Source organism: Aotus nancymaae, unplaced genomic scaffold (assembly GCF_030222135.1).
Source record: "Aotus nancymaae isolate 86718 unplaced genomic scaffold, 86718_ANA_hifiasm-v0.15.2.pri h1tg000011l, whole genome shotgun sequence".
In the NCBI taxonomy this organism is placed as follows: Eukaryota; Metazoa; Chordata; class Mammalia; order Primates; family Aotidae; genus Aotus; species Aotus nancymaae.
Window position 1 is genome coordinate 73,660,306 of NW_026988422.1, and position 27,368 is coordinate 73,687,673.

Genomic DNA, 27,368 nt, shown 5'->3' on the forward strand with positions numbered 1-27,368 from the left:
CCTCTCAATTTATAATCAAAGACTCATTGAGTGCTGCCCTTCCTTCCCATCCCAATATATGTCAATGTCCTCTCTCAAGATACTGACAAAATGTAAGCCTTTTGTCCTTTTTGAAAGAAAAAAGGAAAACTTTATGACTGTACTATCTCAACCATGCACAGCTAATCCTGGAACCCAACAAATCCGGGTACACAGCTGGCTAGCCTCCCTCAGCGCCAGAGATGCCCTCACTATACGGAGGTATGGAAGGGCTTGACGCCAAGTGAAAGCTTGGTTATGACCGTGTGTGGCTTCCGTCCATGATTCCATATTCTGAGATGTGGCCTTGTGTGTACCTTTGCCCTCTGACTGGCACAGTCTCGAGGGAGGGAAGAGCTCATGGGTGCTATCTGCCTCTCCTGGTCCTCCTTCCTCACCTTCTAAACTGACAACTGAGAACCCCCATGAAATTCCTAAGTCAGGATGAAACATAACAGAGGGAGTGACTCTTCTTTGCTGGCGTTCCCATGGTACTGTGTCTGCCACTTCACAGGACTGTGGCCAGGTAAATGTCCCCTCAGGCAGACTGGGAGCATCTCAGGGCACCAGTCTTTGCTAGGAACCTAAGAAAACAGCTAATGGAGGAGCAGAACTGCCATGATGGGTCCCCGGGTGAGTGTGTGATTCAGCCAAGGCCAGTCTCCCAGAGGGAAGCGGGACTGGAGACTTCACACACGGGCCTCTTCCCTCACACAAACCCAGGAACTGAATCTCATCCAAACCGTCTGAGGAACTCAGCGAAGATGCTGGCTGGGCGTGGTGGCTCATGCCTATAATCCCAGCACTTTGGGAGGCTGAGGCAGGCAGACTGCTTGAGCTCAGTCATTCCAGACCAGCCTGGGCAACATGGCAAAACACTGTCTCTACAAAAATATAAAAATTAGCCGGGCATGGTGGTGTGCGCCTACGCTCCCTGCCAAGGTGTAGGGATTGCTTGAGTTTAGGAGGTGGAGGCTGCTGTGAGCCAAGATTGCAGCACTGCATTCCAGCCTGGGTGACAGAGCAAGACCCTGTTTCAAAAAAAAATAAAAATAAAAAAATACTCATAACTCAGACCTGAGCTGAGCCATTAATAATTCCCCCTCCATGAGTGCGAGGGAGGCGAGTGACAGTGGCGGGCAGCTGCCCATCGGCTGCGTCACTAGCGTCCCAAGTGTTCACGTGCTCTGGTGCTTTGCAATCACTTATTTTGGCATTTGTCTACCTTCTTAGCCCATGTGTGCCACCTCCCCGTGGGGGAAGCAACATCTCTAAGAAAACAAGGAAGCTGAAGGTCTTCAGGCGTGTGCAAATTTTCATTCTCTGTTATCTCCTTAAAAACAAATCTGAGCAACTGTGAACTTACACAATTTTTTTAAGTAATTTAACAAAACATAACCAACCTTGCCCAAACAAAAAAAGATACATTTCTATAATGCACCCTCCCTGTATTCCTGAGAGAAGACTGACACTCTGCTGAGAGGTTTATTCGTTTATCTGTGACAGAACTCAAGGGCATTATTTTCCCTCCCACCAGCTCTTGTAAATAATGGGCTTTCAGGATATACCGACTCCTGCCAGCTGTCAACAAGATGGAAGAAATTATACTAGAGGGTAAAAGAAAATCTAATGATTCACAATTTAGAAATGCCACTGTGCCCTTTTATTTAAGAAGACCTCTATCATCAATCCCACGAAATCAGCTAACTGGCTTATATACTCATAGTTCCTTCTTTATTGTGTAGGTAGATGACCACATTAAAGGATTTTAAGTATCTTGACAATAACTGCAATTTTAGCCAAAACAACAAAACAATAAACAAGCCAAGCACAGTGGCTCATGCCTGTAATCTGAACACTTTGGGAGGCTGAGGTGAGAGGACTGCTTGAGCCTAGAAGTCTGAGGTCAGCCTGGGCAACATGGTGAGATCCCATCTTTACAAAAAATAAAAAAATTAACCAGGCATGGGCATGCATGCCTGCATTCCCAGCTACTCAGGAGGCTGAGGTGGGAGGACTGCATGAGCCCAGAAGGCTGAGGCTGTAGTGAGCTGTGATAGTGCCACTGCACTCCAGCAGCCTGGGCAATAGAGTGAGACCCTATCTCAAAAAAAAAAAAAAAAAAAAAAAAAGTTTGGCTGAAAGTGTACATTCACATTCACAAAATTAAATGGTATCTCACTATATTTAATCTCTATGGTACTTTTAAATAAACACAAAGCTGCTTTAGAAATGTTGATTTTAGGCCGGGCGCAGTGGCTCACACCTATAATCCCAGCACTTTGGGAGGCCGAGGCAGGTGGATCACCTGAGGTCAGGAGTTTGAGACCAGTCTGGCCGACGTGGCAAAAACCCATCTCTACTAAAAATACAAAAATTAGCTAGAATCATGCCTGTAATCCCAGCTACTCAGGAGGCTGAGGTAGAACAGCTTGAACCTGGGAGGCAGAGGTTGCAGTGAGCGGAGTCTACCACTGCACTCCAGCCTGGGCAACAGAGTAAGACCTTGTCTCAAAGAAAAAAAAGAAAATGTTGATTTATTTTTATTTTTATTTTTTCAGATGGAGTCTCACTCTGTCGCCAAGGCTGGAGTGCAGTGGCATGACCTTGGCTCACTACAGCCTCCACCTCCCGGGTCAGCAATTCTCCTGCCTCAGCCTCCCAGGTGGCTGGGATTACAGGCACATACCACCATGCCCAGCTACTTTTTGTATTTTTAGTAGAGATGGGGTTTCACCATGTTGGCCATACTAGTCTCAAACTCCTGATCTCAGGTGATCCACCCACCTCGGTCTCCCAAAGTGCTGGGATTACAGGCATGAGTCACCGTGCCTGACTGGAAATGTTGATTTTTAAAATTACATTGTAGATAGCATTTTCTTTTTAAGAGACAAGGTCTCACTTTGTCAACCAGGCTGGAGTGCAGTGGTGTGATCATGACTCATTGCCACCTCAAACTCTTGGGCTCAAGAAATCCCCCCACCTCAACCTCTAGAGTAGCTGGGACCAAAGGCTTACACCACCACACCCAGCTAATTTTTTAATTTTCTGTAGAGATGCGGTATCACCATCTTGCTTAGGCTGGTCTCGAACTCCTGGGCTCGAGAAACTTTCCCACCCTGGCCTCCAAAAGTGCTGGGACTACAGGTGTGAACCACTGCGCCCAGCCCAAATCTTATCTTTTAATAACAAAACAATCAGGACCTAGAAATTCTTATGAGCAGAATAGTAAATATAGGTTTCTTTAAAAGGAAAGCTCTTAGACCATTTTGCAAATTGCCGACCTGAAATCAACTCAGAGAAACCCACATTAAATTCCACGCACTGAACAGCCCAGTAACTAGTCTTCAACTTCATTCTACCAAGTATTTAGAGGAGATGGACCACTTGCACCCTCTTGCCAAGTCCTGAGAGATGTGACATTATTCATCAGGATTTCTTAGCGATCCACCAATGCCAAGAAGATGAGAGTGAAATAAGGCCTCCAGCTCTCCTGCGCAGGGGCTACTGGACACCTGCACGTTCTTATTTGCGAAGAAGTAGAGCTCTGCGTGAACACACAACATCTCAATATTTTCTTACCAAAAAGTTCAAATACATCCTCCACAGCAAGGGACACTGGCTGCCACTGTCACTGCGCATGGCATTTTCAAACAGGGCTTGGATCCGATGCGTTAAGCCGGTCTCAGGAATCGTGGCGTGGATCTCTCTACCGTCTAACCTGCAAGGCAAAGGCTCATGTGACTCTGACACAAGTTCTCTCATCCTACATCACAGGAGGAAGAGATGCCTTAGTGATGACAAATGTCAGCAACAGCCAGATCAGAGAGAGTCAGGAGGGAGCTGTCCCTCAGGCGTGGGGTGCTGTGTATGGGGCTGCTCCAAGGCCAGGAGAAGGCACAGACTGCGGTTCTGTGGTTTCTACACCACACTGATCTGTCTCGGAGTTACACAAAAACCTCCAAGCCTCTGCTTTCTAAAGAAAGCTACCCTTTAATCAGCAGAATGCAAATTCTACTTTACAGGAAGAAAAGACCTTTTGATTTAAAATAGAGAAGGCAAGGCTCTCATGGAGTGAACAAAATCCCAATGGAATAAAAAACAAGTGAAATACTATCCAAAGACAATTTTGCCTTATAAGGTTAGAGTGAAGCAACTGCAAAGATTCTGGGAAAACAATGATGCCTAAGCTAATGTGTCCCCAGATTAACATTTAACCTTCAGAGAGAAAATACTGGATCAGGCCGGACACCCTGGCTCCCTTCTGTAATCCCAGCACTCTGGAAGGCTGAGATGGGAGGATTGCTTAAGCTCAGGAGTGGGAGACCAGCCTGGGCAACATGGCAAAACCCCATCTCTACAAAAAATACAAAAAAAAAAAAACAAATTACCCAGGCGTGGTGGTGCCTGTAGTCCCAGCTACTGGAAAGGCTGAGGTGAGAGGATCACTTGAGCCCAGGGGGTCAAGGCTGCAGTGAGCTGAGACTGCACTACTGCACTCCAGCCTGAGCAACAGAGTGAGACCCTATCTCAAGAACAAAAAAAAAAAAAAAAAGAAAATATCGTATCAAAGATGGTAATGAAACATGACACTGCTGTCACTAGGAAGGCTGACAGAAGCTCCCAGTCATTCCACACTTTGTGCCAAGCACTTACCTCACTGACCCTCAGAGAGACCCCATGAGGTAGGTTCTTCATTCCCATTTGACAGAGAGGGACTATCAGAGGGGAAGTGGCCTGCTCGAGTTCACCCAGGTGAGAAGAGCTGGCACTGGAATCCTGTGCTCTCAGCCATCATGTTTTCGTGACAGCTTTTCAGCACTCCCATGGTCTGACAGTCACCACCCATGCACAGAGAAGCAACATTCACATTCCCCAGAGCACACCCAGGAGACAGCAACCAACTCCTCTCCTGAGGGCACAGCTACTTTGTGTCTGGCTCGCCTTTCAATCCGTTCTTTTTTTTTTTTTTTGAGATGGAGTCTTGCTCTGTCACCCAGGCTGGAGTGCAGTGGCACAATCTCGGCTCACTGCAACTTCTGCCTCCTGGGTTCAAGCAATTCTCCTGCCTCAGCCTCGCAAGTAGCTGGGACTACAGGTATGTACCACCACACCCAGCTAATTTTTGTATTTTTAGTAGAAACGGGGTTTCACCGTGTTGGCCAGGATGGTCTCGATCTCTTGACCTCGTGATCCACCCACCTCAGCCTCCCAAAGTGCTGGGATTACAGGCGTGAGTCACCACGCCTGGCCTCAATCCATTATTCTACAGCACTCAGATCCCACACAGGTGTTCCGGGCACCGTGCCGTGTTCATCCTTGTATTCCTGAGACTCGGCAAGGTGAGGGGAACACAGCCAGCATTCCATAAACATCTGTGGGGCACACGAACAAATGTCTGTCTGGAATTACCTCTGAACAGTTTCCACTAGTCTTTTCCTCATTTTCTCAGCTTCAATTGCAAACAGCCAAGGCTCCAAATGTTTAGCAGACCTGGTGATTGTGTCAAAAAATCTCCTGGTCTTGCTGGCGCTGTGGGACTTATTCTGAATCTGGACATAGGACCTCCAAAGAACCTGGTTGCCTGGATACAGCTTTAAAGCCTGTGAGAGTGCCTCTCGCAGAGGGGCCAGCGGGTAAACACTCACTTTCATGTGGAATCTCAGCAGGCTTGCATGCATCAGTGTGATGGCTTCGAGAACACTGCTCCGACTCTGGGAGTTGGTACTGTTCCCCTCGCCAGAACCTTCTGGGAAAGCAGAACTGTGCAGTTTGGCAAATACCTGTTCATATATCCGTACAGCAGCACCAATCCCGATGGTCAAATACTGGAAGAGCATGAAGCATTTGGCCAAGCTAATTAGGCGGGTATAGGAATCGGTGGGAGCTGGATGAGAGACACAACTGTCACCCAAACAGTCCTGCAGCGCGTGCTCGTAAGCCTTTCGTGCTTTCAAAATGTGAACAGCCAACACCTGTCCAGTGTAGGGCCCATAGGGGCTGCTCTCGGTCAGCTTGGTTAATATGTGAACAGCTCGGGCAGAGGCGGCCCCTCTCACTTCTGGCGACAGCTCCACCTCCAGCTCCACCTCCAGCTCGGCATAGAGCAGACTGAGCTCACAGAGTTCAGAGTCCTTCAGTCCTTGGCTTCCTGCCGTGCCAAGTGCTGTGTCAAAAACTTTTCTAGCATCTTCTGTGTTGCCAAGCAACCACTCCAGATGGGCATACTGCTTCCAGAGGCAAAAGTTGTTGCGGTTTTCTGGCTCCTTAAGGAGATTCTTGGCTAGTTTTTTGCAGTTCTTCCCTTGTGACTTTAATCTCTTCTTGTTTTTAGTGTGCAGACACCACATGACCTACAGGAGAAAGAGAAGAATGACTCTAGGTGCTCTGTAATTTTAAGGTGTCCCTCCACACTGCAACTCTAGAAAGCATTGGCAGTAAAAAAAGGCTTCTACACTTCCTTCCTTTATCACGGGTCTGGTAAACACTGAGGCTCTCTGAGCTGGAAAAGAAATGAGAACTTTAACCAGGGCCACAGGTGCCCCCAAGTTAACAATCCAGGGTTCCAGCTAAAATCTCTAAACAAGGCTGATATCTACAAATGTTCTTCTCCATAGAGATGTGGCCACAACATTTTATCACACTATTTAACACAACCTGGTGTGTGTAATCTGTAGTTAAGATTTCAGAACTTGGGTGCTAAGAGAGTCAATACAAACTGTGGCCAGCAGAGGGCAGAACAGCTGATTCAGACTCATTTCTAGGAGACAGAAAGAGGAGGGTAAGTATTGTAAGTAGCTTATCTATTTTAATAAGCCCCTGAATGCTCTGACGCTGCTTTAAAACTGTTTTGAGCACTCACTGTTCATATAAGGACGGACTGGTAAGGCAAGACAATACAATAAACAGCTCAAGAGTCACTGGGGTAGCCTGACTTGTTCCTGTCTGTTCGCTGCAGCCCCTCAGAAGGGCAAACATACACAAGGCGCCTTCAGGGTCACTGGAGGAGGCGGCGCTGGGACATATTTCCAGGGAGAGCACTCGGAGGCTTACAATCCCGTTTATAAACACCGACATGAAATGAAAAGTCCCCAGACATGGGAAGTGTCTGGAATTACCTTTCCAATCTCATACTGTAACCAGGAGAAGCAGAGCTGAGACTTCTCTTTGCCTGAAAACAAAGGCATGACCAGGTGGAAGATGTTGCGGATGAACTCCTCACCCTCTCGGTTCTGACCCCTGGTCCAGCGAGGACAGCCCAGCCGGTCCATGCGGCCCACACAGCTGGTCCCGGAAAACAAAGGGTTGAAAAAAGTGAAGGGCTTTTCATCATAAAGTCCATTATCAAAGATGCTGTTCTCATCCATGGCCAGATAAAGACAGGAGGCTGGAGGAGTGAAGCCGGAAGGCACACCCAAGAACTGCAGAAAGGCCTCCACCAGCTGGAACTGCAGATCTTGGTTGGAAAGTCTGATCAAAGACTGCCCAATATCATCAAACAACACCTGCAACCAAGACAAAAAAAAAAAAGCTACCCATGTAACAAAACCTGCACGCTTTTCACCATTCTCTTTATATGCAAGCACTAATGATTCAACATTATTCAAATTAAATACATTTTAAATAGGAGCTCAGCTCTTTGTTAGCAAAAGCCAGAGGCCTTGCAAGACAACCTGGACAGTGGAGGGTAACTGTTTAGTGGCCTTGTGGTGCCATTAACATTTCCACACGTGGGGAGGCCTGGGAAGGAGAGAAGATGTGAATGGGTTTAAGGCAGGAGCTTTCAAGTATCCTGATGGATCTGTAGAAATTCTGGAAACAAGTTCACTTCTGAAAGCATACGTAATTGCTTCTGTACTCTGATAACGCATGATTGTGAAAAATTTTTTATTGTAAGATGGAAGATAAGAACTTTACTATTTGTGGTTTCCTTGTACAAAACTGCTCCAAGAAATGAAAAATATGCTCAAAACTAGATAAACAGGTGCAAGGTAGGAAGGAACCTACAGGAGAAATGGAGCATGTTAAAAGCAATTATAAGAGCCTAATACTAACTGTGAATGTCTGTAGCTGAGTTCATGTAATAATTTAAAAACATAAGGCCAAGGAGGCCACCCTTTGTGTCCTGGTGCTGCTTATCTGACTGGTCTTTGTGGCTCTCAGCAAAGAGGATATCTCAACACAAGCACAATCAACTAGAGTATGTGGGACTCAATCAAAACCATCAATTAATCAGAAAGCTGCTTCTTTGTGTTAAAAATAAATTAGAAAGATTTTCTTCCCCAGGCTTTGATTACAGAAAAAGCTAAATGGAAGAAATTGCTCGCAGCAGCAGTCTGCTCCAGAAATCTGCTTCCAGGAGGCCGCTGGGACTCGGAGCCTTGAGAAATGACTTCCAGAAGGGTGGCTGTGAACTCTACAAAATCCTCAGAAACCAAAGAAAGATTCCACTCTTCGGCAGACATTCAGTTTCAGTGAGGCAAGGGGCCTCACGGGCAGTCCCCTAAGCCTTCCAGTGAGCTGAGGCTTCCCTAGAAGCTGGCCCCTCCTTCCTCCAGAGATCACATCTGTCTCTATCCCCACTTCTCTGTGTCCCCACTTCAGTCTGGCCACACCATTCCCTACTCCTCAAACACTCCTGGCACTCCGGGGCCTTCACTTGTGCTGATCCCACTGCCCAAAGCAGATGCTCCATCATCGAACAAATATTCCTTCAACATCCAAGAAGATTTACTGAGCGCTCACCACAGCACAAACGCTGTTCTAGGCACTGATGTCACAGCAGTGAACAAAAGGGATAAACTCCTTGCCTTCAGGGCACCTCATTTGTAGAAAAGGTCACAGAACTCCAAGACACAAAATTCGTATCTTGTGAAAATGGATCAATTCCAGGTATCAAGGTAGCATTTCTTCATTTTAATTTAAAACCTCCAGAGTTGCTGGCCACTAAACACAGGGCAGCATGTACCAAGTCACATGGTAACATAAATGAGATAACATGGGTGAAGTGCCTGACACACCGAAGGTGTTCAGTAAAAGCTAGTTTCTTCTTCCACAAGTCACACTAATGCCAACTGTCCAACACGGACCCTACAGCCAGCCCCTCTTGTCTTCTAGAGTCCAGTCTACCTGCTACAGCTTCACGGACTCAAGAGTGGGGTGGGGAGAGCGGACACAAGGAAAGAATCTAGGACAGGGATTCCGAGTTTTGTAAACAATCTGTATGTATCCCACAGGGTTCCTTCCACGTGAAAAATTAACTGAATGACCCTGAAGACGATCTTCAGAGGGGTGACCACAAGGGCCCACCACCTACTAGGGGACAGGAGCTCTCTGGTCAAGTGCCTATATGCTCCCCCATCACCAAGGAAATTCTACACTGATACCCAGCAGGAAGTTTCCACAGATGAAAAAGAGCAGGTTGGCATCTCCTAAGCCAGCCAAGTGCTCAGAAAGCTCCAGGGGCCTCCTTTCAGATAACCAAAGTGCACCGGAATGGAAAGCAGGCAGAGGCCTCTGATCAGCTTCCACCTGGGCGGAGGGTACGTGCCTGTCTCTCGGGATCCTCACAGTCTTCCTCGGATTGCTTCTTGGTCTTATCAGGGCGCCAGGGCCGCCAGTGCCTCTGGTCTCGGGAACGCTCAGCAGCAAGCCAGATCTGCCACCTGGGCAGAGTCTTATCTTTTATTTCCTGGTCATCCTCTTCTGGTTCATCGTCATCCTCATCTAGACAAGAGTGAGATATCTTCACCTCATCAGCATATAAAACCACCATCGCCACTCAATCAGCTATGTCAGGGAGTGCTGGGCACCTGCAATGCCAAGATGTGTAAGAGCCATGCCAGCCTCCCCGGATACTCAGTGGGATTTAGGAACTCTATTCTAATCAGTCAAGTCCTCAGGAAACAAAGGAGGACAAGATGATAAAATCATATTATTTTAAATATTACAGTGATTAAAATGGAAATGACACATACTCTAGAACAGTACTGTCCCACAGAACTCGCTGTGATGATACAAATGCTCTACATATCTGCATTAACAGGTAGCCACATGTGACTCACTGGGCACGTGAGATGTAGCTAGTCAAGGAACTGAATTCCTTTTTTTTTTTCTGTTTTTTTTTTTTCTGAGATGGAGTTCGCTCTTGTTGCGCAGGCTGGAGTGCAGTGGCGCATTATATACCATATGATTCCATTTATATAACTTTCATGAGATAACAGGATAAGAGAGAGAGAATAACGTTTCCCAGGAGTTAGGGAGGGGGAAGGGGCAGATGTGGCTAAAAAAGGACAGCGCGAGGGAGCCTTGCGGTGATGAAACAGTTCTGTATCTTGATGTGGTAGTGATTACACAAAGCTACACACATGATAGGAACTGCCTAGTACTACAGAGACACACACACACAAATGAGTGCATGTCAAATGGTGAAATGTGAATAAACTCTGCAGATTGTACCCATGCCAGTTCCCCGGTTCTGACACTGTGCTGTCGTATTACCACTGGAAGGAACTGGACAAAGGGTGCATAAAACCTCCTAGTACATTTTTTCTACTTCTTGTGACTCTAATATTATTTCAAAATAAAATATTTTTAAAATCCAAATACACACATAATGTATATATTAGCATTCTATTATTCTACCAATATTCTGTCTAAATGCTCTTCTGAGTTTCTCAAAAAAGAAACTAAAATTTAACTATTTATCACCTTCTTCTAAAGATCTATGTTTAAAGTAATCCTTTAATCACTCTGAAAAACTCTTTATATATATATATATATATATATATATATATATATATTTTTTTTTTTTTTTTTTTTTCTTTTGAGACGGAGCTTCACTCTGTCACCCAGGCTGGCCTCACTGCAACCTCTGCCTCCCAGGTTCAAGCAATTCTCCTGCCTCAGCCTCCAGAGTAGCTGGGACTACAGGCGCCCACCACCATGCCCAGCTAATTTTTGTATTTTTAGTAGAGATGGGGTTTCACCATGTTAGCCAGGATGGTCTTGATCTCCTGACCTCGTGATCCGCCCACCTCAGCCTCCCAAAGTGCTGGGATTACAGGCGTGAGCCACCGTGCCCGGCCTGAAAAACTCTTAAAAGAGAAATTACCTTTGTGAGCCATACATCAGACTTAGACACCTGAATCTACTACATTAAGGACTCAAAAGATTACATGGCTTTGGACAGACATTCATATATAACGATTACACACTAACAGTAAGTGAGGGCAAGAGAGAAGAAACATGCTATGAGAAATGCTCAAATGTGTGATGAAATCAACTACTCTCTAAATGCTAACCTTGTCAGGATAAATAAGAGAAATTAAAAATAAAATAAAAACAAAAACTGTGATTAACTAGGTTTGCTGGAATCAAGAAAATTTTCAGCCTTTCTTTTGACCCTCCTAGTGTTTTGGAGGACTTCCATTAAATTCATTAGAAAGAAATTCATAAACAGCAAAAGCTTACCCATAATGGAAGTGTGTGAGAAGTTTGCAGAGAATGTAAATACCAACACAAGTCTCTAACTTGATGCTAGAAGTCAAGATTTTAATAATTTGCGGCTTAATTTGCAGCCAAGCTTGGTGGCTCACATCTATAATCCCAGCACTTTGGGAGGCCGAGGCAGGTGGATCACAAAATCAGGAGATCGAGACCATCCTGGTTAACACAGTGAAACCCCATATCTAATAAAAGTACAAAAACTTAGCTGGGCGTGATGCCATGCACCTATAGTCCCAGCTACTTGGGAGGCTGAGGCAGAAGAATCATTTGAACCCAGGAGGCAGAGGTTGCAGTGAGCCAAGATCATGCCACTGTTACCCTGGGTGACAGAGCAAGACTCCACCTCAAAAAAAAAAAAAAAAACATATATATATATATATATATATATATATAATTTAAAAAATATATATATCTATGTATTTTTTTTTTTTTTTGAGACAGAGTTTCGCTCTTGTTACCCAGGCTGGAGTGCAATGGCGCAATCTTGGCTCACCGCAACCTCCGCCTCCTGGGTTCAGGCAATTCTCCTGCCTCAGCCTCCTGAGTAGCTGGGATTACAGGCACGCGCCACCATGCCCAGCTAATTTTTTGTATTTTTAGTAGAGCTATGTAGGTATTTTTTAAGTGACCATTAGACATCTGGAAACTTATCAGAAGTAAAATTATTCTGTGGATACTACTATGAAAACTTTATCATCACAGAAATAGAACACAGCCAACTGTGTAACAGATACTATGCTTGTAATGGGCTCGCTTTCTAACAAAAACCAAACAAAACCAAAAAACTGAAAAAACTAAACCTAAAAACACAGCCCTTTGCTAAGTCAGTCACTCAGAGAAAAGAGTAACTAATCAGACTTCCGTTTTTTGGCTCTTGCTCATGCAGTCTTGCAGACTCAGTGGCTGAGTGCAATACCTACTTCCGTTTCATGCAGGCTGTTTTTCTTCATATATAAAACCACTGGTTAGCCTGATGAGCAGTTCTCATTCTTTTCAGAAAGGAATACTCCAGGGAAATCTAAACAGCTGAGCCTCCGACAGTCCCAAGTGAGGCATGATCACTGTCTGATGGCACTCCCCAGAGGAGAGCCACCACAAAACACCTGAAGGGCCCCTCTCACTTCCTGGTGGCAACAGAAATGCTAGCCTGGAGCTCTGAACTGCCATCAAGACAATACCTAATCCAAAGTTTTCATGGTGCAAATGAATAAACAAAGAAGGTCATACCTGTGAGAAGAGGCTCGCTGAGCCTAGGCAAGTAGCCACTCTCCTGAGTCCTTGTCCATCGCTCTTTCCCTATAGAACTTTCAACGAAACCATCTGCTTGGCAGATCTCCCTCTATGCTGGAACTGCCTTTGTGAAGCAGTTCCTAAATGTCTAAGAGTTGTGCTGTCCAATATGTCACAAGTAATACCTGGCTATCTAGCACTTGAAAAGTAGCTAGTCTGGGCTGGGTGCCCTCCGTAACCCCAGCACTTTGGGAGGCTGAGGTGGGTGAATTACTTGAGGTCAGGAGTTTGAGACCAGCCTGGACCAACATGGTGAAACCCTGTCTCTACTAAAAATATAAAATTAGGTGGGCACGGTGATATATACCTGTAATCCCAGCTAGTTGGGAGGCTGAGGCATGAGAATGCCTTGAATCCGGGAGGCGGAGGTTGCACTGAGCCAAGATCAAGCCATTGCACTCCAGCCTGAACAACAGACCGAGACTCTGTCTCAAAAAAATAAAACAAAAGTAGCTAGTCTAAACTGAGATGTGCTAAAAGTGTAAAATACAGACTAGATTTCAAAGAGTACTAAAAAAAGGATGCAAAATACCTAGTTAATAATTTTTTTCTTCTTAAAGCATGCAATTGGCATCTGAATGTCTGGTTAATTTTAAAATATTGATTACATGCTAAGATGTTTTGATATACTTGATTAAATAAAATACACTATCAAAATTAACATCATCTGTTCCTTTTTACTTTTTTTAAGTGGCTGTTAGAAAATTTGAAATTACACAAGAGGCTCGCATTGTATTTATATTCGACAGCTCTGTGTTAGAGTATAAATCTGGAAAGTACTTTGGGTCATCTAGAATGACAGTTATGTAATTGCTAGGTAATACTTTATAATATTCCTAAAAAGATAAGTTTTTCCAAAGTATCTGTTGGTTTGTACATTGCCAGGAGAACAAAGACTGTCTGAAATACACACTAAAAAAGAATGGGGTGGGGTGTGGTGGCTCACACCTATATCCTAGCACTTTGGGAGGCAGAGGCAGGCAGATCACTGGAGGTCAGGTGTTTGAGACCAGAGACCAGCCTGGCCAACATGGTGAAACCCCATCTCTACTAAAAATACAAAAATTAGCTGGGCATGGTGGCAGGAGCTTGTAATCCCAGCTACTCAAGAGTCTGACACATGAGAACTGCTTGAACCCCGGAGGGACACGTTGCAGTTAGCTGAGACAGCACCACTGCACTCCAGCCGGGGCAAAAGAATGAGACTCCATCTCTAAAAAGAAAAAAAAAAGAATGGGGTTGGGGTGGTTATTAACAAGGGTCTTTCTTCAGCTGCAACCTATAAAAGGAAAAATTACAGAAACTTGCAAATCCTCAAAGCATTATGTACTGAAGGAGTAAGTGGACTGCTTTAAAACTTCTAAGGGGAAGAAACAGTCCATTCTCCCATGATATCTACGTAACATTTTTGACATGTTGATGTTTGTGCAATGTTCTGAAGCTACTGATAAATAGCTTAAACAGATGAACAAATAATCATGAGGATGTAAAAACAAATTCCAGAAGAAAAAGATGTACACGTCTTCACTGGGAGGTGACTTACCTGGGTTGACGACCACCCAGCCACCTCGCTCCTGCTGGTGCATCCACGCCTTCCAGCCTCGGGCTCCCTTCTCCCCAGCCCGGGGCTCTCCACTGTCCCAAAAGGGCTCAAAGAATTCCACCTGTTCAGGTTTTAGAATGGATGTCAGACTTCATTTGTACAAAACTGCTGAGTCAGTGGGCAAAATGAAGCGTATGATCCTTGAAATCATGTTTGCCAACAGTCTTTGAAGTAGATACATGCTACATACCCCAAGAGAGAAAAAAGAATGATCTACTGTGGCAGGCAGCTTCCAAGATAGCCCCCACGACCTGACCCCTGCCTCATGGTTTTCACACTGGCATGTGAGCTGGACCTGGTAATTCTAACATGAAAAATATGGCAGAAGTGATGGGAAGTCCCTCCTAAGATTAGGTTACAGAAAGACCAGTCAAGGTTCAGCAAGAAGGGTCTCCAGCTGTGTAGGAAGGGAGTGGTTTCCTAGTTCTTATCTTGCCAGGCCAGTCTAACCAGGGACAGTGGCACTGCCAGTTCACCTAGTGCCACTGACCCCCAAGCTAGTCCCTAAAGTCATGCCACTTTCAAAATATTTTGAGAGGAAGGTTCCAAGACAGACCATGAGCTCTTGAGCACCATCATACCTTAAGTAACTATCTATTTCTAACGCCTGGCATGATCCTCAATGCCTAGCAGGTACTCAATAAATACCTGTTGACACAGATCCAAACAAGGTAGGCAACCAGGGAATAAAAAGGTCTGCTTTTTTTTTTTGAGACAGAGTCTCACTCTGTCACCAGGTGCCAGGGTGGAGTGTAGTGGCGCAATCTCGGCTCACTGTAACCTCCACCTCCCGGGTTCAGGCAATTCCCCTGCCCCAGCCTCCTGAGTAGCTGGGATTACAGGCACACGCCACCACGCCCAGCTAATTTTTGTATTTTTAGTAGAGACGGGGTTTCACCATGTTGGCCAGGATGGTCTCGATCTCTTGACCTCGTGATCCACCCGCCTCGGCCTCCCAAAGTGCTGGGATTACAGGCGTAAGCCACTGCGCCCAGCCTGCATTTTTTTTTTTTTTTTTGATATGAGTTTTGCTCTTGTTGCCCAGGCTGGAGTGTGCAATGGTGTGATCTTAGCTCACCACAACTTCCGCCTCCCGGGTTCAAGGGATTCCCCTGCCTCGGCCTCCCAAAGTGCTGGGATTACAGGCGTGAGCCACTGCGCCCAGCCTAAAGGTCTGCATTTTAAAGCCTGGCCCCATTAGCGCCTCCCTCATTAATTCGTGCACTAGATCTGCAGTGTATCTTTCCCTATGGAACAGAACATGAACACAGCAATGAACAGAAACGTGATCATGTTGCCAACTGGAAACAGGACGGTAAAAGTGAGCTAATAACCTACTCAGTGAAAGCTTTTGTAAGAAATCTTTTGAAGAGGACAAGCAGGCTTCCAGTGGGCACAGCAAAGGGCCAGGAGCCACAGGATTATCCAGCCTGAGCCCTGGGCAGTGCCACACACGCCTGGAAGAGCACGGCCTCTAGGAGAGTCATGTCAGGGCAGGGCAAGCGTCCTGACATGTCAGTCATCCTCAGGAAGGGGAACCAGGAAGACTACGCGCCCTCTTTAGAGGTCTGGCTCTTGTAAGAGAAAGGAAAGTTTACTCAAGAAAAAGAAAGGTTGTTTTTTTTTTTTAAAATAGTGTGATAAATGAGTATAATCAATTTGTTTATTCCGCAGAAACACAGACCAGTAGTATCAGACCTGCCTGTGTTAAATCACGCTACTATGTTTATGGTAACAACGTCTCTCAGTTATAAAAGCAATATGCAATGTTATTAAATAAGAAACTTTATTCCAAAGTTGTCATGTAAATGCTTTGGAATTACATGTGCTGTAGCTTATGGATCAGGGTTGAGAGTGGTGGTCCTTGATGGATCACATTCATAGGCAGAGCCCTCCACCAATCGCTCTGTTCTTATCACAGGGGGTCTTATGAAAGGGGCGGGGTGGGGGGGTGAAAGAAATTCTGATGCTGACCCACAAGGCTCCTTAGAGTCAGCTGAGAAGCACTTCTGTAGTACAGCCTAGTCTTAAAATCTCAAAGCATGCCTTAAAATTACTTTGTTATATGGCTTATTAATGATCAATTACAGCAATTTAAGTAGTATAATTCTTTAATCCAACTTTTTCTAGAGGTAGCATGATAAAAAAGGTCTCTACTGGCAATTCATGAAATTCCCACACAATGGAGACCTTGGCCTCTCAAGAACCACTTTTGAAATGTTCACCATAAATTCAGATATTCTATTTATCTTCCACTAGACATCTTTACAGAGTAGAAAACTGAGTTGTCTTTAGTGGAAAAAGGTAAAAGACATGTTTTCTTATTTGTACAGCTCTATAAAAATTGTTTATTTCTTCACTTCATGTATCTCAAACACTGGCAATGCTCGCTTGTCATCTAAAAGATTAATCCTTCCCCATCAGGATCATTGCTGACAAGGTGCCTATGTGTCATTTCATTTGAACTCTAGCAAAGATTGTGGGTACTTATTAGGTTCATTGGGGAAGTGATGCAAGACCCAAACTAGAATGTATAAGGGTGGAAGAGATAGTAAACCTTTATACAAGGTTTAAAATGGCATGACAACTGCTTCCCTGACTGGGGGAGCTAACCAGCACTGGAACAAAGGCAGAAAGAGAAGAGGGGAAGAGGGGAAGGAAGGAAGAGTGGAAGGGAGGAAGGGAGGAAGAGAGGAAGGGAGGAAGGGAGGAAGAGAGGAAGGGAGGGAGGGAGGGAGGGAAGAAGGCAGGGAGGGAGGCAGGGAGGGAGGGAGGCAGGCTTCAAGTGTGGGTCCTCAGAAAGGCTTTATATGTTGTGAAGGAGAAGGAAGCTTCTTTTACCTATCCACATCTCACTAGTTTCATTACAAAACTTTCCTTGGATAACTGGACGATTTCTGAGAAGTCCTCCTCAGCAGATTGATATAAAGGAGGATATGGTATTTTAAAAACACTACCACCACCTCTCATTACCCACACCTTCTCCCTCTCCCTCCAGAGAAGGAGACAGAAAGAAGAGAGATGAGGCGAGCAGAGCTGGGTACCTGTCCTTTGGTAGGCATATCTTTCAGGCTGTCAGGTTTGAAGAAGGTGAAGTCCACCATGGCCTGGAACAATGAGATGGCCTTCTCAGAGTGGCCGGCCTGCCGCAGAAAGTGGCACTGCTGAAGAAAGAGTGCTGCGAACAGGCAAAGGGGAAGAAGCCAGGTTGATGCCATTAAAGGAAAAGAACATAACTCCTCAAAAACAGGCAATTAACACACTTTTACCTGCAATCACTGTTAATTTCCAAAGCTGTGATACATGCCCTGATTTAAAGTGACTCAAACAGTATTATAATCCAAGTATGTTTGTTCTAATTCTTGTATGAAACCCTCACGGAACACAAATATTAACAATAAAAACTGTATATAGTGCATAAAAATAAGTCAAGAGGTTGGTCTGAATGCTATCAAATAATCAGAGTTCATTATTACAAGAAAAACTATAGAAAAAGGATGGCGGAGCAAATTTTTATCAGAAAGCAAAGAGCTGTATTCAATTGATCACTAGATGGCATAAGTCACCAGCAACTTTCATCCCATGTTCAGAGTCGGCTATAAACAAATCAAGATTCCAGGTCTGAACATTGCAGTTCATCTTACTTGTGGTACAATTCCAGCTACTAAATAACACTCAGCTATTTGAGTAGATCACAAACAGTAACAAATTCAAGACTCTGTATCAGGGTGATACATGCTTATCATTTTGGGAGCAATGCATTTCTATCTTTAGATGCCAACAGGAATTAACGTGCAATAGCAGGGGTTGCGATCAAATCAATGCCCGCTCTGTGCCGGACACTGAGCTAGACTCGTCACAGATTATCTCCTTTACTGCACACCACAGTCCTGTAAAGCAGGTTTATAGTATTGTTGCTGACAGAGAAAACGGAGCTCAAAGAGGACTTGCCCAAGGACACAGCAGAGCCAATGAAGGGCAAAGCCTCCAGGATTCAAGGTCAAGAGTGATTACTCTGGCTCTGCATAACATGCAGCCTCTGACATCTCATTACTGCCAAAATTTATACTCCAGGCTCCTTCAGGACACACCAAAAATGTTAACAGCATAATAATACCCATGACTTCTATTTATGCAGTGGTTCTCAGTCAGGGCGTCTCACGGACATCACTGCCTGGGACTCTATAATTGGGTGAGACAGGTACAAGCATCTCAACAGATAAGGCCATCAACTGCCAAGGCAGTTAAGAGACTGGCCTGTGTTTACTTGGTTAATAAGCAGAACCTTGTCCAGTGATATTTTCTTAACTCTACTGGCTCTATTGCCCCCACCCGTCCTGGGAGCTGGGGGCAAATCTGTTATCAAGAAAAGTCATAATACTTTATTAAAAAATCAGTTCTATCAAACAATTTAGACTTTTTCTAGAATAAACCAAAAACAGATTTTCATTTTTAAGTAAAGCCAAAAGAAAGTCTAACTCCTCCCACGTAACTGGATCTGGTTATCTCCTTACCAAACATGGCCTCTTCTGTGCCAGGCAACGCAGGGTGAGATAAGATGCTGCCGTCCTTAACAGCAGACAAAGTACTCAAGCATTTTCCATAAAGACTGTGAATTTTTGATATCGAAAAGGTACTAAACTGGCTCTGGCAAAACAAAAGGTATTTCTGCCAAAGAGCTGTATTATTGGGATGTAAAAATATCAGTTTCTGCCACTCTTTGACCAGAGTGGAGGGCTCCCAGAACTCTGTGCAGAGCTTCAGCTTGGCCAGTTTCAGATCCACACTGCTCTGGTTGCTCTCAATGGCCCGCTCCAGAATGGCCAGCTTCTTCTCCAGAATGAGCTTCAGGGACCTCTTTCGCTTTTCCTGCTCTCCTTCCTCGATGGCATACAGGCCAGGACTTTTCATGACCTCGTCCTCAACAACAAAAACACCAATTTACAAATGCAAATAGACCTGGGGGATCCTGAGAGTTTCAACAATGCTTAGCGACTTTCTTACCACCCCCTAGGGAAATGTCATTCAGATTTTCTTAAACCACTGGTTTGCCACAATTTCTTTTAAAGAAAACTTGGGCGGGCAGGGCGCGGTGGCTCACGCCTATAATCCCAGCACTTTGGGAGGCTGAGGCGGGTGGATCACGAGGTCAACAGATCGAGACCATCCTGGTTAACAAGGTGAAACCCCGTCTCTACTAAAAAATACAAAAATTAGCCGGGCATGGTGGTGCACACCTGTAGTCCCAGCTACTCGGGAGGCTGAGGCAGGAGAATTGCTTGAACCCAGGAGGCGGAGGTTGCAGTGAGCCGAGATCGTGCCATTGCACTCCAGACTGGGTAACAAGAGCAAAACTCCGTCTCAAAAAAAAAAAAAAATAATAATAATAATAAAGAAAACTTGGATCCTAAGGTGCTTGTGTCAACTGGTATATCTGATCTTGTGTTTATCACTTAACTGTCCACTTTCTGTCATTTGAAACTTTGATTTCTCTATCAATGACTAGTAAACAATGCCTTGAAAGTCTTTTCTTAAGAGCAGACATTACCGATAAAAGGGCCAAATGTGGGACAAAATATGGTAATTGTATGACTGGTTCAAAATGAGGGATTCAGACAAACCCATAAGTTTTCCAAAGGGAGCGCACGGCTCTAACTGGGTAATACACTGGGCAGCCCTTTCTCTTTCACAATTCTGTGAGCTCTGCCCTTTCTGTGTACTTCAGGAATGCCTCTCCCTATCTGGTGAACATCTCTTCTTTCACGATTGTGTTCCAGTTTCACCTTTTCCTTCTTGGTAGCTCTTTCTCCTCCCTTACTGCAAGTCACCTCTCACTCCACTCCCAAGTTACACATTACAGCATTTACCACCCCAGGGTGCACTTATTCTTCACATGTCCATCTTCCTCATTGGACTTCGAGCAAGCTCAGGGCAAAGGCTCTCCTCTTTCAATCATCTCTGTATGCCCAGTGTCAAATCTCCTCATAAGCTCAAAAACTGCTGCAGAGTCCATCAGTTTGCCCACAGTCATGAATGTCTCTCTAAGGTAAGAGAATTGGGATGACAACACATACCTGAAAAGCAACAAATGCCATCCACAGCTGCGTATCCCGCGGATTCTCCCGCACCCTCCTGTTAAACTCCTCCACCCTGGCCTTGAGAGCCGCACTCTCGCTGTCTGGCTGTGCGTCAGGCTGCTTTGATTCCTGCTCTGGAGGACCCTGTCCTTGTAGCCACTGTGTGGTTGACTGATCATAAATCCCCAGAGGATTCAACCAGGTTGTAACAGGAGCTGCATCTTCCAAGTCCTTCACTGGTATAAAGGAGGCGGGGTCAGATGATGGAGGTTCAGTTTTACTGCTAATGGCAACTCCATCAATGTTCATTAACCCCACACTCTTCTTAGTAAAATAGCGTTCAACCTGCTTGCGTGAATGCTTCTTCTCTGTGGAAGTCCTTTCCCAAGATATGCGTTGCTTCGCAGGATTAATGCCAAGGCAGGAGTCTCCTTTCCTCTTGTATCTTGTATTAGGAAAAGAAAAAAAGTTACTGAGGGAATATGTGCACTACCTCTGAATGACTGAAGGCTCATTAGACCTAAACTCTTGTTATGCAAGTTAATTGCATCTAGCCAAATTCACCTTACCTTCAAAGTGTTTCTATTTGGAGATACACAAGGACCAGCAATTAACTTTCTTTCTGCCTGGCTTGACTTCTTCCTATAACACTTCAACTCTTCATTAACATCTCATGAATTTAAGATTATGCCTGTCTTCTAGATCTTAGTAATTTCTATTTTCCTGCAGCCTTGTAAAGAACTGTCACACACATTATGTCATTCGATCATCACAGCCACATGTGGCAGGCAAGGCAAAAATCATCTTCCCGTCTCTTAACTGTTCTTAAATAAGGACACAGGCCTGGAAACCTGGATCATCTGTCTCCTAGACCAGTCCTGTTTCCTCAATATTTTCCTGTGTCCCTACTTAAGAAGATAACACAGAGGCCTAAGATTCTTTTTTTAATCCTGAAACAAAGTATGTCAAATGAAATTACATTTGGTTATTTTCTACTCTAGAGGAAAAAAGGCTGGGTTCTAAAATGCTTTTATGGAACGTGTAGGTGTCTCCAGAGTTAACAAACACATGACTACTAAATATTTGCACAGGCAAAAGCTAAGGAAAATTGTACATTTTTCTGTATGTATGTTAGCAAACAACTCAATTTAAAAAAACGGGCAAAAGATCTGAACTGAAATTCCATAAAAGAAGACATGAATAGCCAATAAGCACATAAAAAAATACTCAACATCATTAGTCAACAAGGACAGGCAAATTAAAACCACAATGAGGTACCCCACACACTAACTAGAACAGTTTTTAATTAATATTTAAAAGGCTGACAACACCAAATGTTGGTGAGTAACCTGGGGAGTAATCAGGACTCTCATCTGCTGTCAGCGGGAATGTAAACTGGTATAATCACTTTGGGAAAAGATCTGGCCATTTCTTAAAAAAGTAAACACACACCTGACCTATGACCCAGCAATTGTATTCCTACATATTTACCCAAGAAACAGGAAAGCACATGTCTACACAGAGACGTGAGCACAAATGTTCTTGGCAGCTTTATTCCTAGCAGCCAAACACTGAAAGAGTCCACGTGTTCACCAATAAAAGACAGAAAAGTAAATGGAGGTACAGCCATACAATGGAACACTACCAGCAGTAAAAACAAGCTACTGGTAAGTGCCTTACGGATGGATGGATCTCAAAAACATTACACTGAGTGAAAGAAGCCAGATACAAAAGAGTACACACTGTGTAATTCCACTTACGTGCATTTTAGAACAGGCAAAAACTAATTGATGGTGGAAAAAAATTAGAACGGTGATTGCCTCTGGGAGGATGGGGTGCAGAGACCAGAAAGAGCACAAGGAAACTTTTGGGGGTCATAGTAATATTTCACATTTTAATAGAGGTTTGGGTTATACAGGCGTGTGTATGTTTGCCAGAACTCAAGAGAATGAAGCTTTGTGCATTACACTGCATGTAAATTTTCAATCAAAAGAATAAAACTAAGTAAATACTGACCTCTAGTTAATAATATACACACTGAAGTAGTTGAGGGGTTGTTTATTGATCTCAGTGTACTTTGAAATGCATCAAAAAAATAAGATGGGTTGACGGATGGACAGATATGATAAGCAAGTACAGTACAAGGTTAACGGTAGACGTGGGGGCAGGAATACGATTATCCACTGTAAAATTTTTTCAATTTTTACTGTGTATTAAAATTTTTTCCTAATAAAACTGGAAATGCTGTGGGGAGCAAAAGGCAGGGGAGAACTGCCTTCATCTTCTGTCAGCTCCCAGGACGCTCTGCTCCACTTCACCCTGGTTAAGGCCCGGCTCTCTCCCATCACCTCTATGGCTTCTCCACCGCCAACAGGTCCCCTCTCTGAGTGCCTTTGCCCCACTTACTAACCACACACGGCACATTCCACTGTAGGGGACTATTTTCTCACACAGACACAAGCATTCTCTCTCAAACCCTTTGTCTAGTCTCCCTCCCAATTCTTTCTGGATTTTCTCATGATAATCTCTTGCCATTCCATTTATGAGTCAAAAACAACCTTAACAAAGGTGTGATGAGATAAAATAGCACTAACGTAGTTCTAAAGAAGGCTGTCATTCCCTAAGGAACAAACTTGAAGTTAAAAAGCTAGTTTTGTTCTCCTTAATTCTCTGTTAATAGTATTGATTCCTCATGAATCTCACAAAAAATATACAGTATTTAAGATATTCATGAAATCTCCTGAAAAATATTTACTGTATCCTGACTTTAAACTAACAGCTGCATTTTTGTAAATTAGATGAAAATGATAAGAGAAAGAAAAAACATGTTACTGGCCTATATTACTATCTACTTTCAGATGCTACATGTGTTTCAGTATGTTTTTACTGTGGGCACATATATCCTTTTGTTTTTGTTTTGTTTCATTTTGTTTTGTTTGATGTGGAGTTTTGCTCTTGTTGCCCAGGCTGGAGTGCAATGGTGCAATCCTGGCTCACTGCAACCTCCGCCTCCCGGGTTCAAGCGATTCTCTTGCCTTAGCCTCCGGTGTAGCTGGAATTACAGACATGCGCCACCACACTCAGCTAATTTTGTATTTTTAGTAGAGATGGGGTTTCTTCATGATGGTCAGGCTGGTCTTGAACTCCCGACCTCAGGTGATCTGCCCATCTCAGCCTCCCAAAGTGCTGGGATTACAGGCGTGAGCCACCGCACCCAGACATCCTTTTTAAAAACAGTTGATATCACATAGTTTCAGGCCATCCTTCCTACTTACAAGCATTTCCGCATACCATTAATCTTAGAAAATAAAATTTTTATTGACTTCAAACTGTTCCATTGGATAGATGTGCCATAATTTATTTAACCACTTCCCTACTGTTAGACATTTAGGTTGTATCCAATTTACTTAGCATAAGATCTTAATAATTAGGACCTAGGCTATAATTTAACACATGCTCCCAAATGAAGGCACTTTTCCTATAAAATCCTTATCAAATAATCAACTAATGGCTGGGCATGGTGGCTCATATCTGATCCTAGCATCTTGGGAGGCTGAGTTGGGTAGATCAGTTAAGGCCAAGAATTTGAGACCAGCCAACATGGTGAAACCCTGTCTCTACTAAAAATACAAAAATTAGCCGGGTGTGGTGGTACATGCCTATAGTCCCAGCTACTTGGGAGGCTGAGGTATGGGAATCGCTGCAACCCTAAGAGGCAGAGGTTGCTGTGAGCCAAGACTGCACCACTGCACTCCAGCCTGGGCAACAGAGCAAGGCTGTCTCAAAAAACAAAAACAAAATCAGCTAACTTTCACTTGAATAATTCCAGAAGTAGGAACCCCCACTTTGTTTCAAGGTTCCATGAATGCCGTATGTATATTTAATTTAAATGAATGCAGCTACTGGCACTTGGCCATAAAAACAAAACAAAACTAAAAACACAGGGAGCGGGGAGGGGCAGAGGAAGACCAAGTGCATTTTACTAGAGCACACCATTCTGCCCAGAATCTACTCAGTGGGTCTGCACCCCAGGAGGAGTGGGGCTGGCAACACTGAATTGCCTTTCCTTGCTTGACTTCCATTCTTAACGCCCTCACAGTGCCAGACTGCTCAGTCCAACCCCACTATTTACTAGTTGAGTGACTGTGATCAAGTTATTAAAAAAATATAAAATAAAATAAAAAATAATCTGTCTATGCCTCAGTTTCCTCATCTGTAAAATGCAAATAACATGTCTATATCATGCAGTTTCTATTAATTTTTTTTTGAGACAGAGTCTCGCTCTGTTGCTCAGGCTGGAGTGCAATGGCACGATCTCAATCTTGACTCACTGCAACCTCCGCCTCCCAGGTTCAAGCGATTCTCATGCCTCACGCTCTTGAGTAGCTGGGATTACAGGTGTGTGCCACCACACCTGGCTAATTTTTATACTTTTAGTAGAGAAAGGGTTTCACCATATTGGCCAGGCTGGTCTCGAACTCCTGACCTCAAGCAATCCACCCGCCTCAGCCTCCCAAAGTGCTGGGATTACAGGCGTGAGCCACTGCAGATGACTAAAAAAAATTTTTTTAGGGTCTCCCTCTGTTGCTCAGGCTGGAGTGCTTTGATGCAATCATAGCTCACTGCAGCCTCAAACTCCTTCAAGCAGTCCTCCCACCTTAGCCTCCTGAATAGCTGGGACTATAGGCACACACCATCATACTCAGCTAAGTTTTTAATTTTTTGTAGGGATAGACTCACTATGTTGCTCAGCCTTGTCTTGAACTCCTGGCCTGAAGCCATCCTCCTGTGCTGGCCTCCCAAAGGGCTAGGACTACAGGTATGGGTCACTGCACTTGGCCGAAGATGTTTATATATGTAAAGTCCTTAGAAGAGTGTCTGCCATATAATGAGGGTTAGATAAGTTTAAATTATTATTATTTTATCAAAGTTGGCTCCTAAACATAAGCCAAGTATTTTATCTGGTGTATAGCCAAAGAAATAACAATCTATTCCAAAAATGGAGAAAAACTGAGCTAAACTTCACTATCAGACAGTATTAGTCTTAAGGAATTTTCCAAATATAGTTTGACTCCAATTTTCAAGTTATACACTAACTTTAGAACCTAACTCCTGCTTACCATAATACTCGACACACAGTGTCACCGCAGGATGCTCACGCGAGTAGAAGATGTGCTACTCCACACTGAGCCAAATCTGACTTCCTGGAACTTCCACTCATTAGTACTAGTTCTGACTTCACAAGTCACACAAAATATTGTCAATCCAGCCTCCAAGGGACAGTCCAACAAAGCTTAAAAGACAATGATCCTATCCCTGCCTAGGCCAAATGCCCATCTAGTCCTCACATGACAGTGCTAGTCAAATCCTAACTGTTTACCTTGATTTCAATGCTCTCGGTGTGTCAGCGTTCCTTCTAAAGTGTGAAAATTCAGTACCTGACATAAAATTGTGAACTGCAGAACCAACTAGTTCCACTTTGTCAACAACAGAACGATGAGTTTTTTTTCAGTTGCACTGGACCCACAGCTTGCAAGTCATGAGCACGTGCAGATAAATCAAGTGTGCGCAACTGGTGACCCCAAAGCCAGGGAACAAAAATGTCAACTGCATAGGGAACCAAGATACCTGAACCAAGGAGCATGGACCAAATTAAGAAGTGAGGGGAGCTGCTGCAATATGAACTTAAGTGCCAAGAACCCTACACTGCCTGTCTGCATAACCAATCAAACCACGCCTCGATGCATTTTCCTAGCTCCCTCACACTCTCTTCCTATAAAACACAGACCTCATCTGGGGGTGACAGATTCAAGCGCTACCTCCTGTCAACCTTGCCATAAAGTCGCTTCTTTTCTTGAAAGCTGGTGCCATCGTACTGACTTCTGTGCACTTGGGGCATTGAGCCTATTGCTCAGTGACAGTATTCCCACTGTCCTCTTACCAGCTCAGAGTGCCATGAGATCAATAACTTCCCAGACCTGGACACTAAAAGTTATATAGCTACTAATCCAGGCAAGATGTATCTTGTGTAAACTTTACCGAATTGCTAGGAAATCACAATGGGCTAAGCACTCTAGCAGCAGTACCCTTGCGGTTTAGAGTCATCAGGCTGTCTCCAGTGACTCTGTTCCTAAGGTCTGTGCCATTCACTAGCAAAAGCTCAGGAGCTACTCTTTGTTAGTACATCCTCCTCTTTTCATCTTTTAATAAATACTAACACTTTATATTTGCACACCAATTTCCAATTCCGTGTCAAATATTCTGATACTTGAGTGCAAGACATGGCAGAAGTTACAATCTCCAATTTATAAATGAAGAAATGGTGGTTCAGACAGGTCAGGTGACTTGCCTGGGACTACATTGCTAGTAAATGGCAAAGTCAGGATGAGAACCAGAGTCCTCTGTTTCCAAAGCTAGAAAACGTCCTACCACGCACCCTGTCTCATCTTTCTGCATGGGCAGTGAAAGAACATTTGAAATGTGGGCAGAGACACACGGGTTCCAATCCCAACCCTGCTGCTGCCTGGCTGCATGACCTTGTGCAGTTACTTAACCTCTCTGCGATTCCTCTTCCCCATTTGTAAAATGAAAGAGCTCTCCTCCTCTTCACAGAGCAGCTGTGATGATCAGACAGGGTAACTTAAGTGAAACAATGTACACAGCACCACGGCCACTACCTCATGTCCAATCTCTGTTGACTGCCCCATCTTTTATTGGGATCTACCACATCTGGGGCAGTACCCTGTGGTGGCATGGAAAACCAATAATACCTCAGGGAGCATTAAGATTACTCAAAAATATATGAATACATTGAAAATATAATGGTTATTTACACTCAACCATGAAGTTTCCATTGACAGTAGGTAGACTAA

At 44.2% G+C, this 27,368-nt stretch overlaps 1 protein-coding gene across 4 annotated transcripts in view; it reads right to left on the minus strand.

Annotated features, from left to right (window-relative positions):
- Positions 1 to 27,368, minus strand: part of NRDE2 (NRDE-2, necessary for RNA interference, domain containing) — a 65,267-nt gene that overhangs the window by 17,569 nt on the left and 20,330 nt on the right. The window contains exons 5-12 of one of the 4 annotated variants that reach the window (XM_064375144.1): positions 20,494 to 20,941; positions 18,934 to 19,339; positions 17,464 to 17,597; positions 14,360 to 14,480; positions 9,569 to 9,744; positions 7,137 to 7,523; positions 5,431 to 6,371; positions 3,601 to 3,739 (exon numbers count right to left, since the gene is read on the minus strand). In XM_064375144.1, the coding sequence (XP_064231214.1) occupies positions 3,601 to 3,739; positions 5,431 to 6,371; positions 7,137 to 7,523; positions 9,569 to 9,744; positions 14,360 to 14,480; positions 17,464 to 17,597; positions 18,934 to 19,339; positions 20,494 to 20,941 (2,752 nt within the window). Of the gene's footprint in view, positions 1 to 3,600; positions 3,740 to 5,430; positions 6,372 to 7,136; positions 7,524 to 9,568; positions 9,745 to 14,359; positions 14,481 to 17,463; positions 17,598 to 18,933; positions 19,340 to 20,493; positions 20,942 to 27,368 lie in introns of those variants that run through there. The other 3 variants (XM_064375147.1, XM_064375146.1, XM_064375145.1) reach the window with 3 other exon arrangements.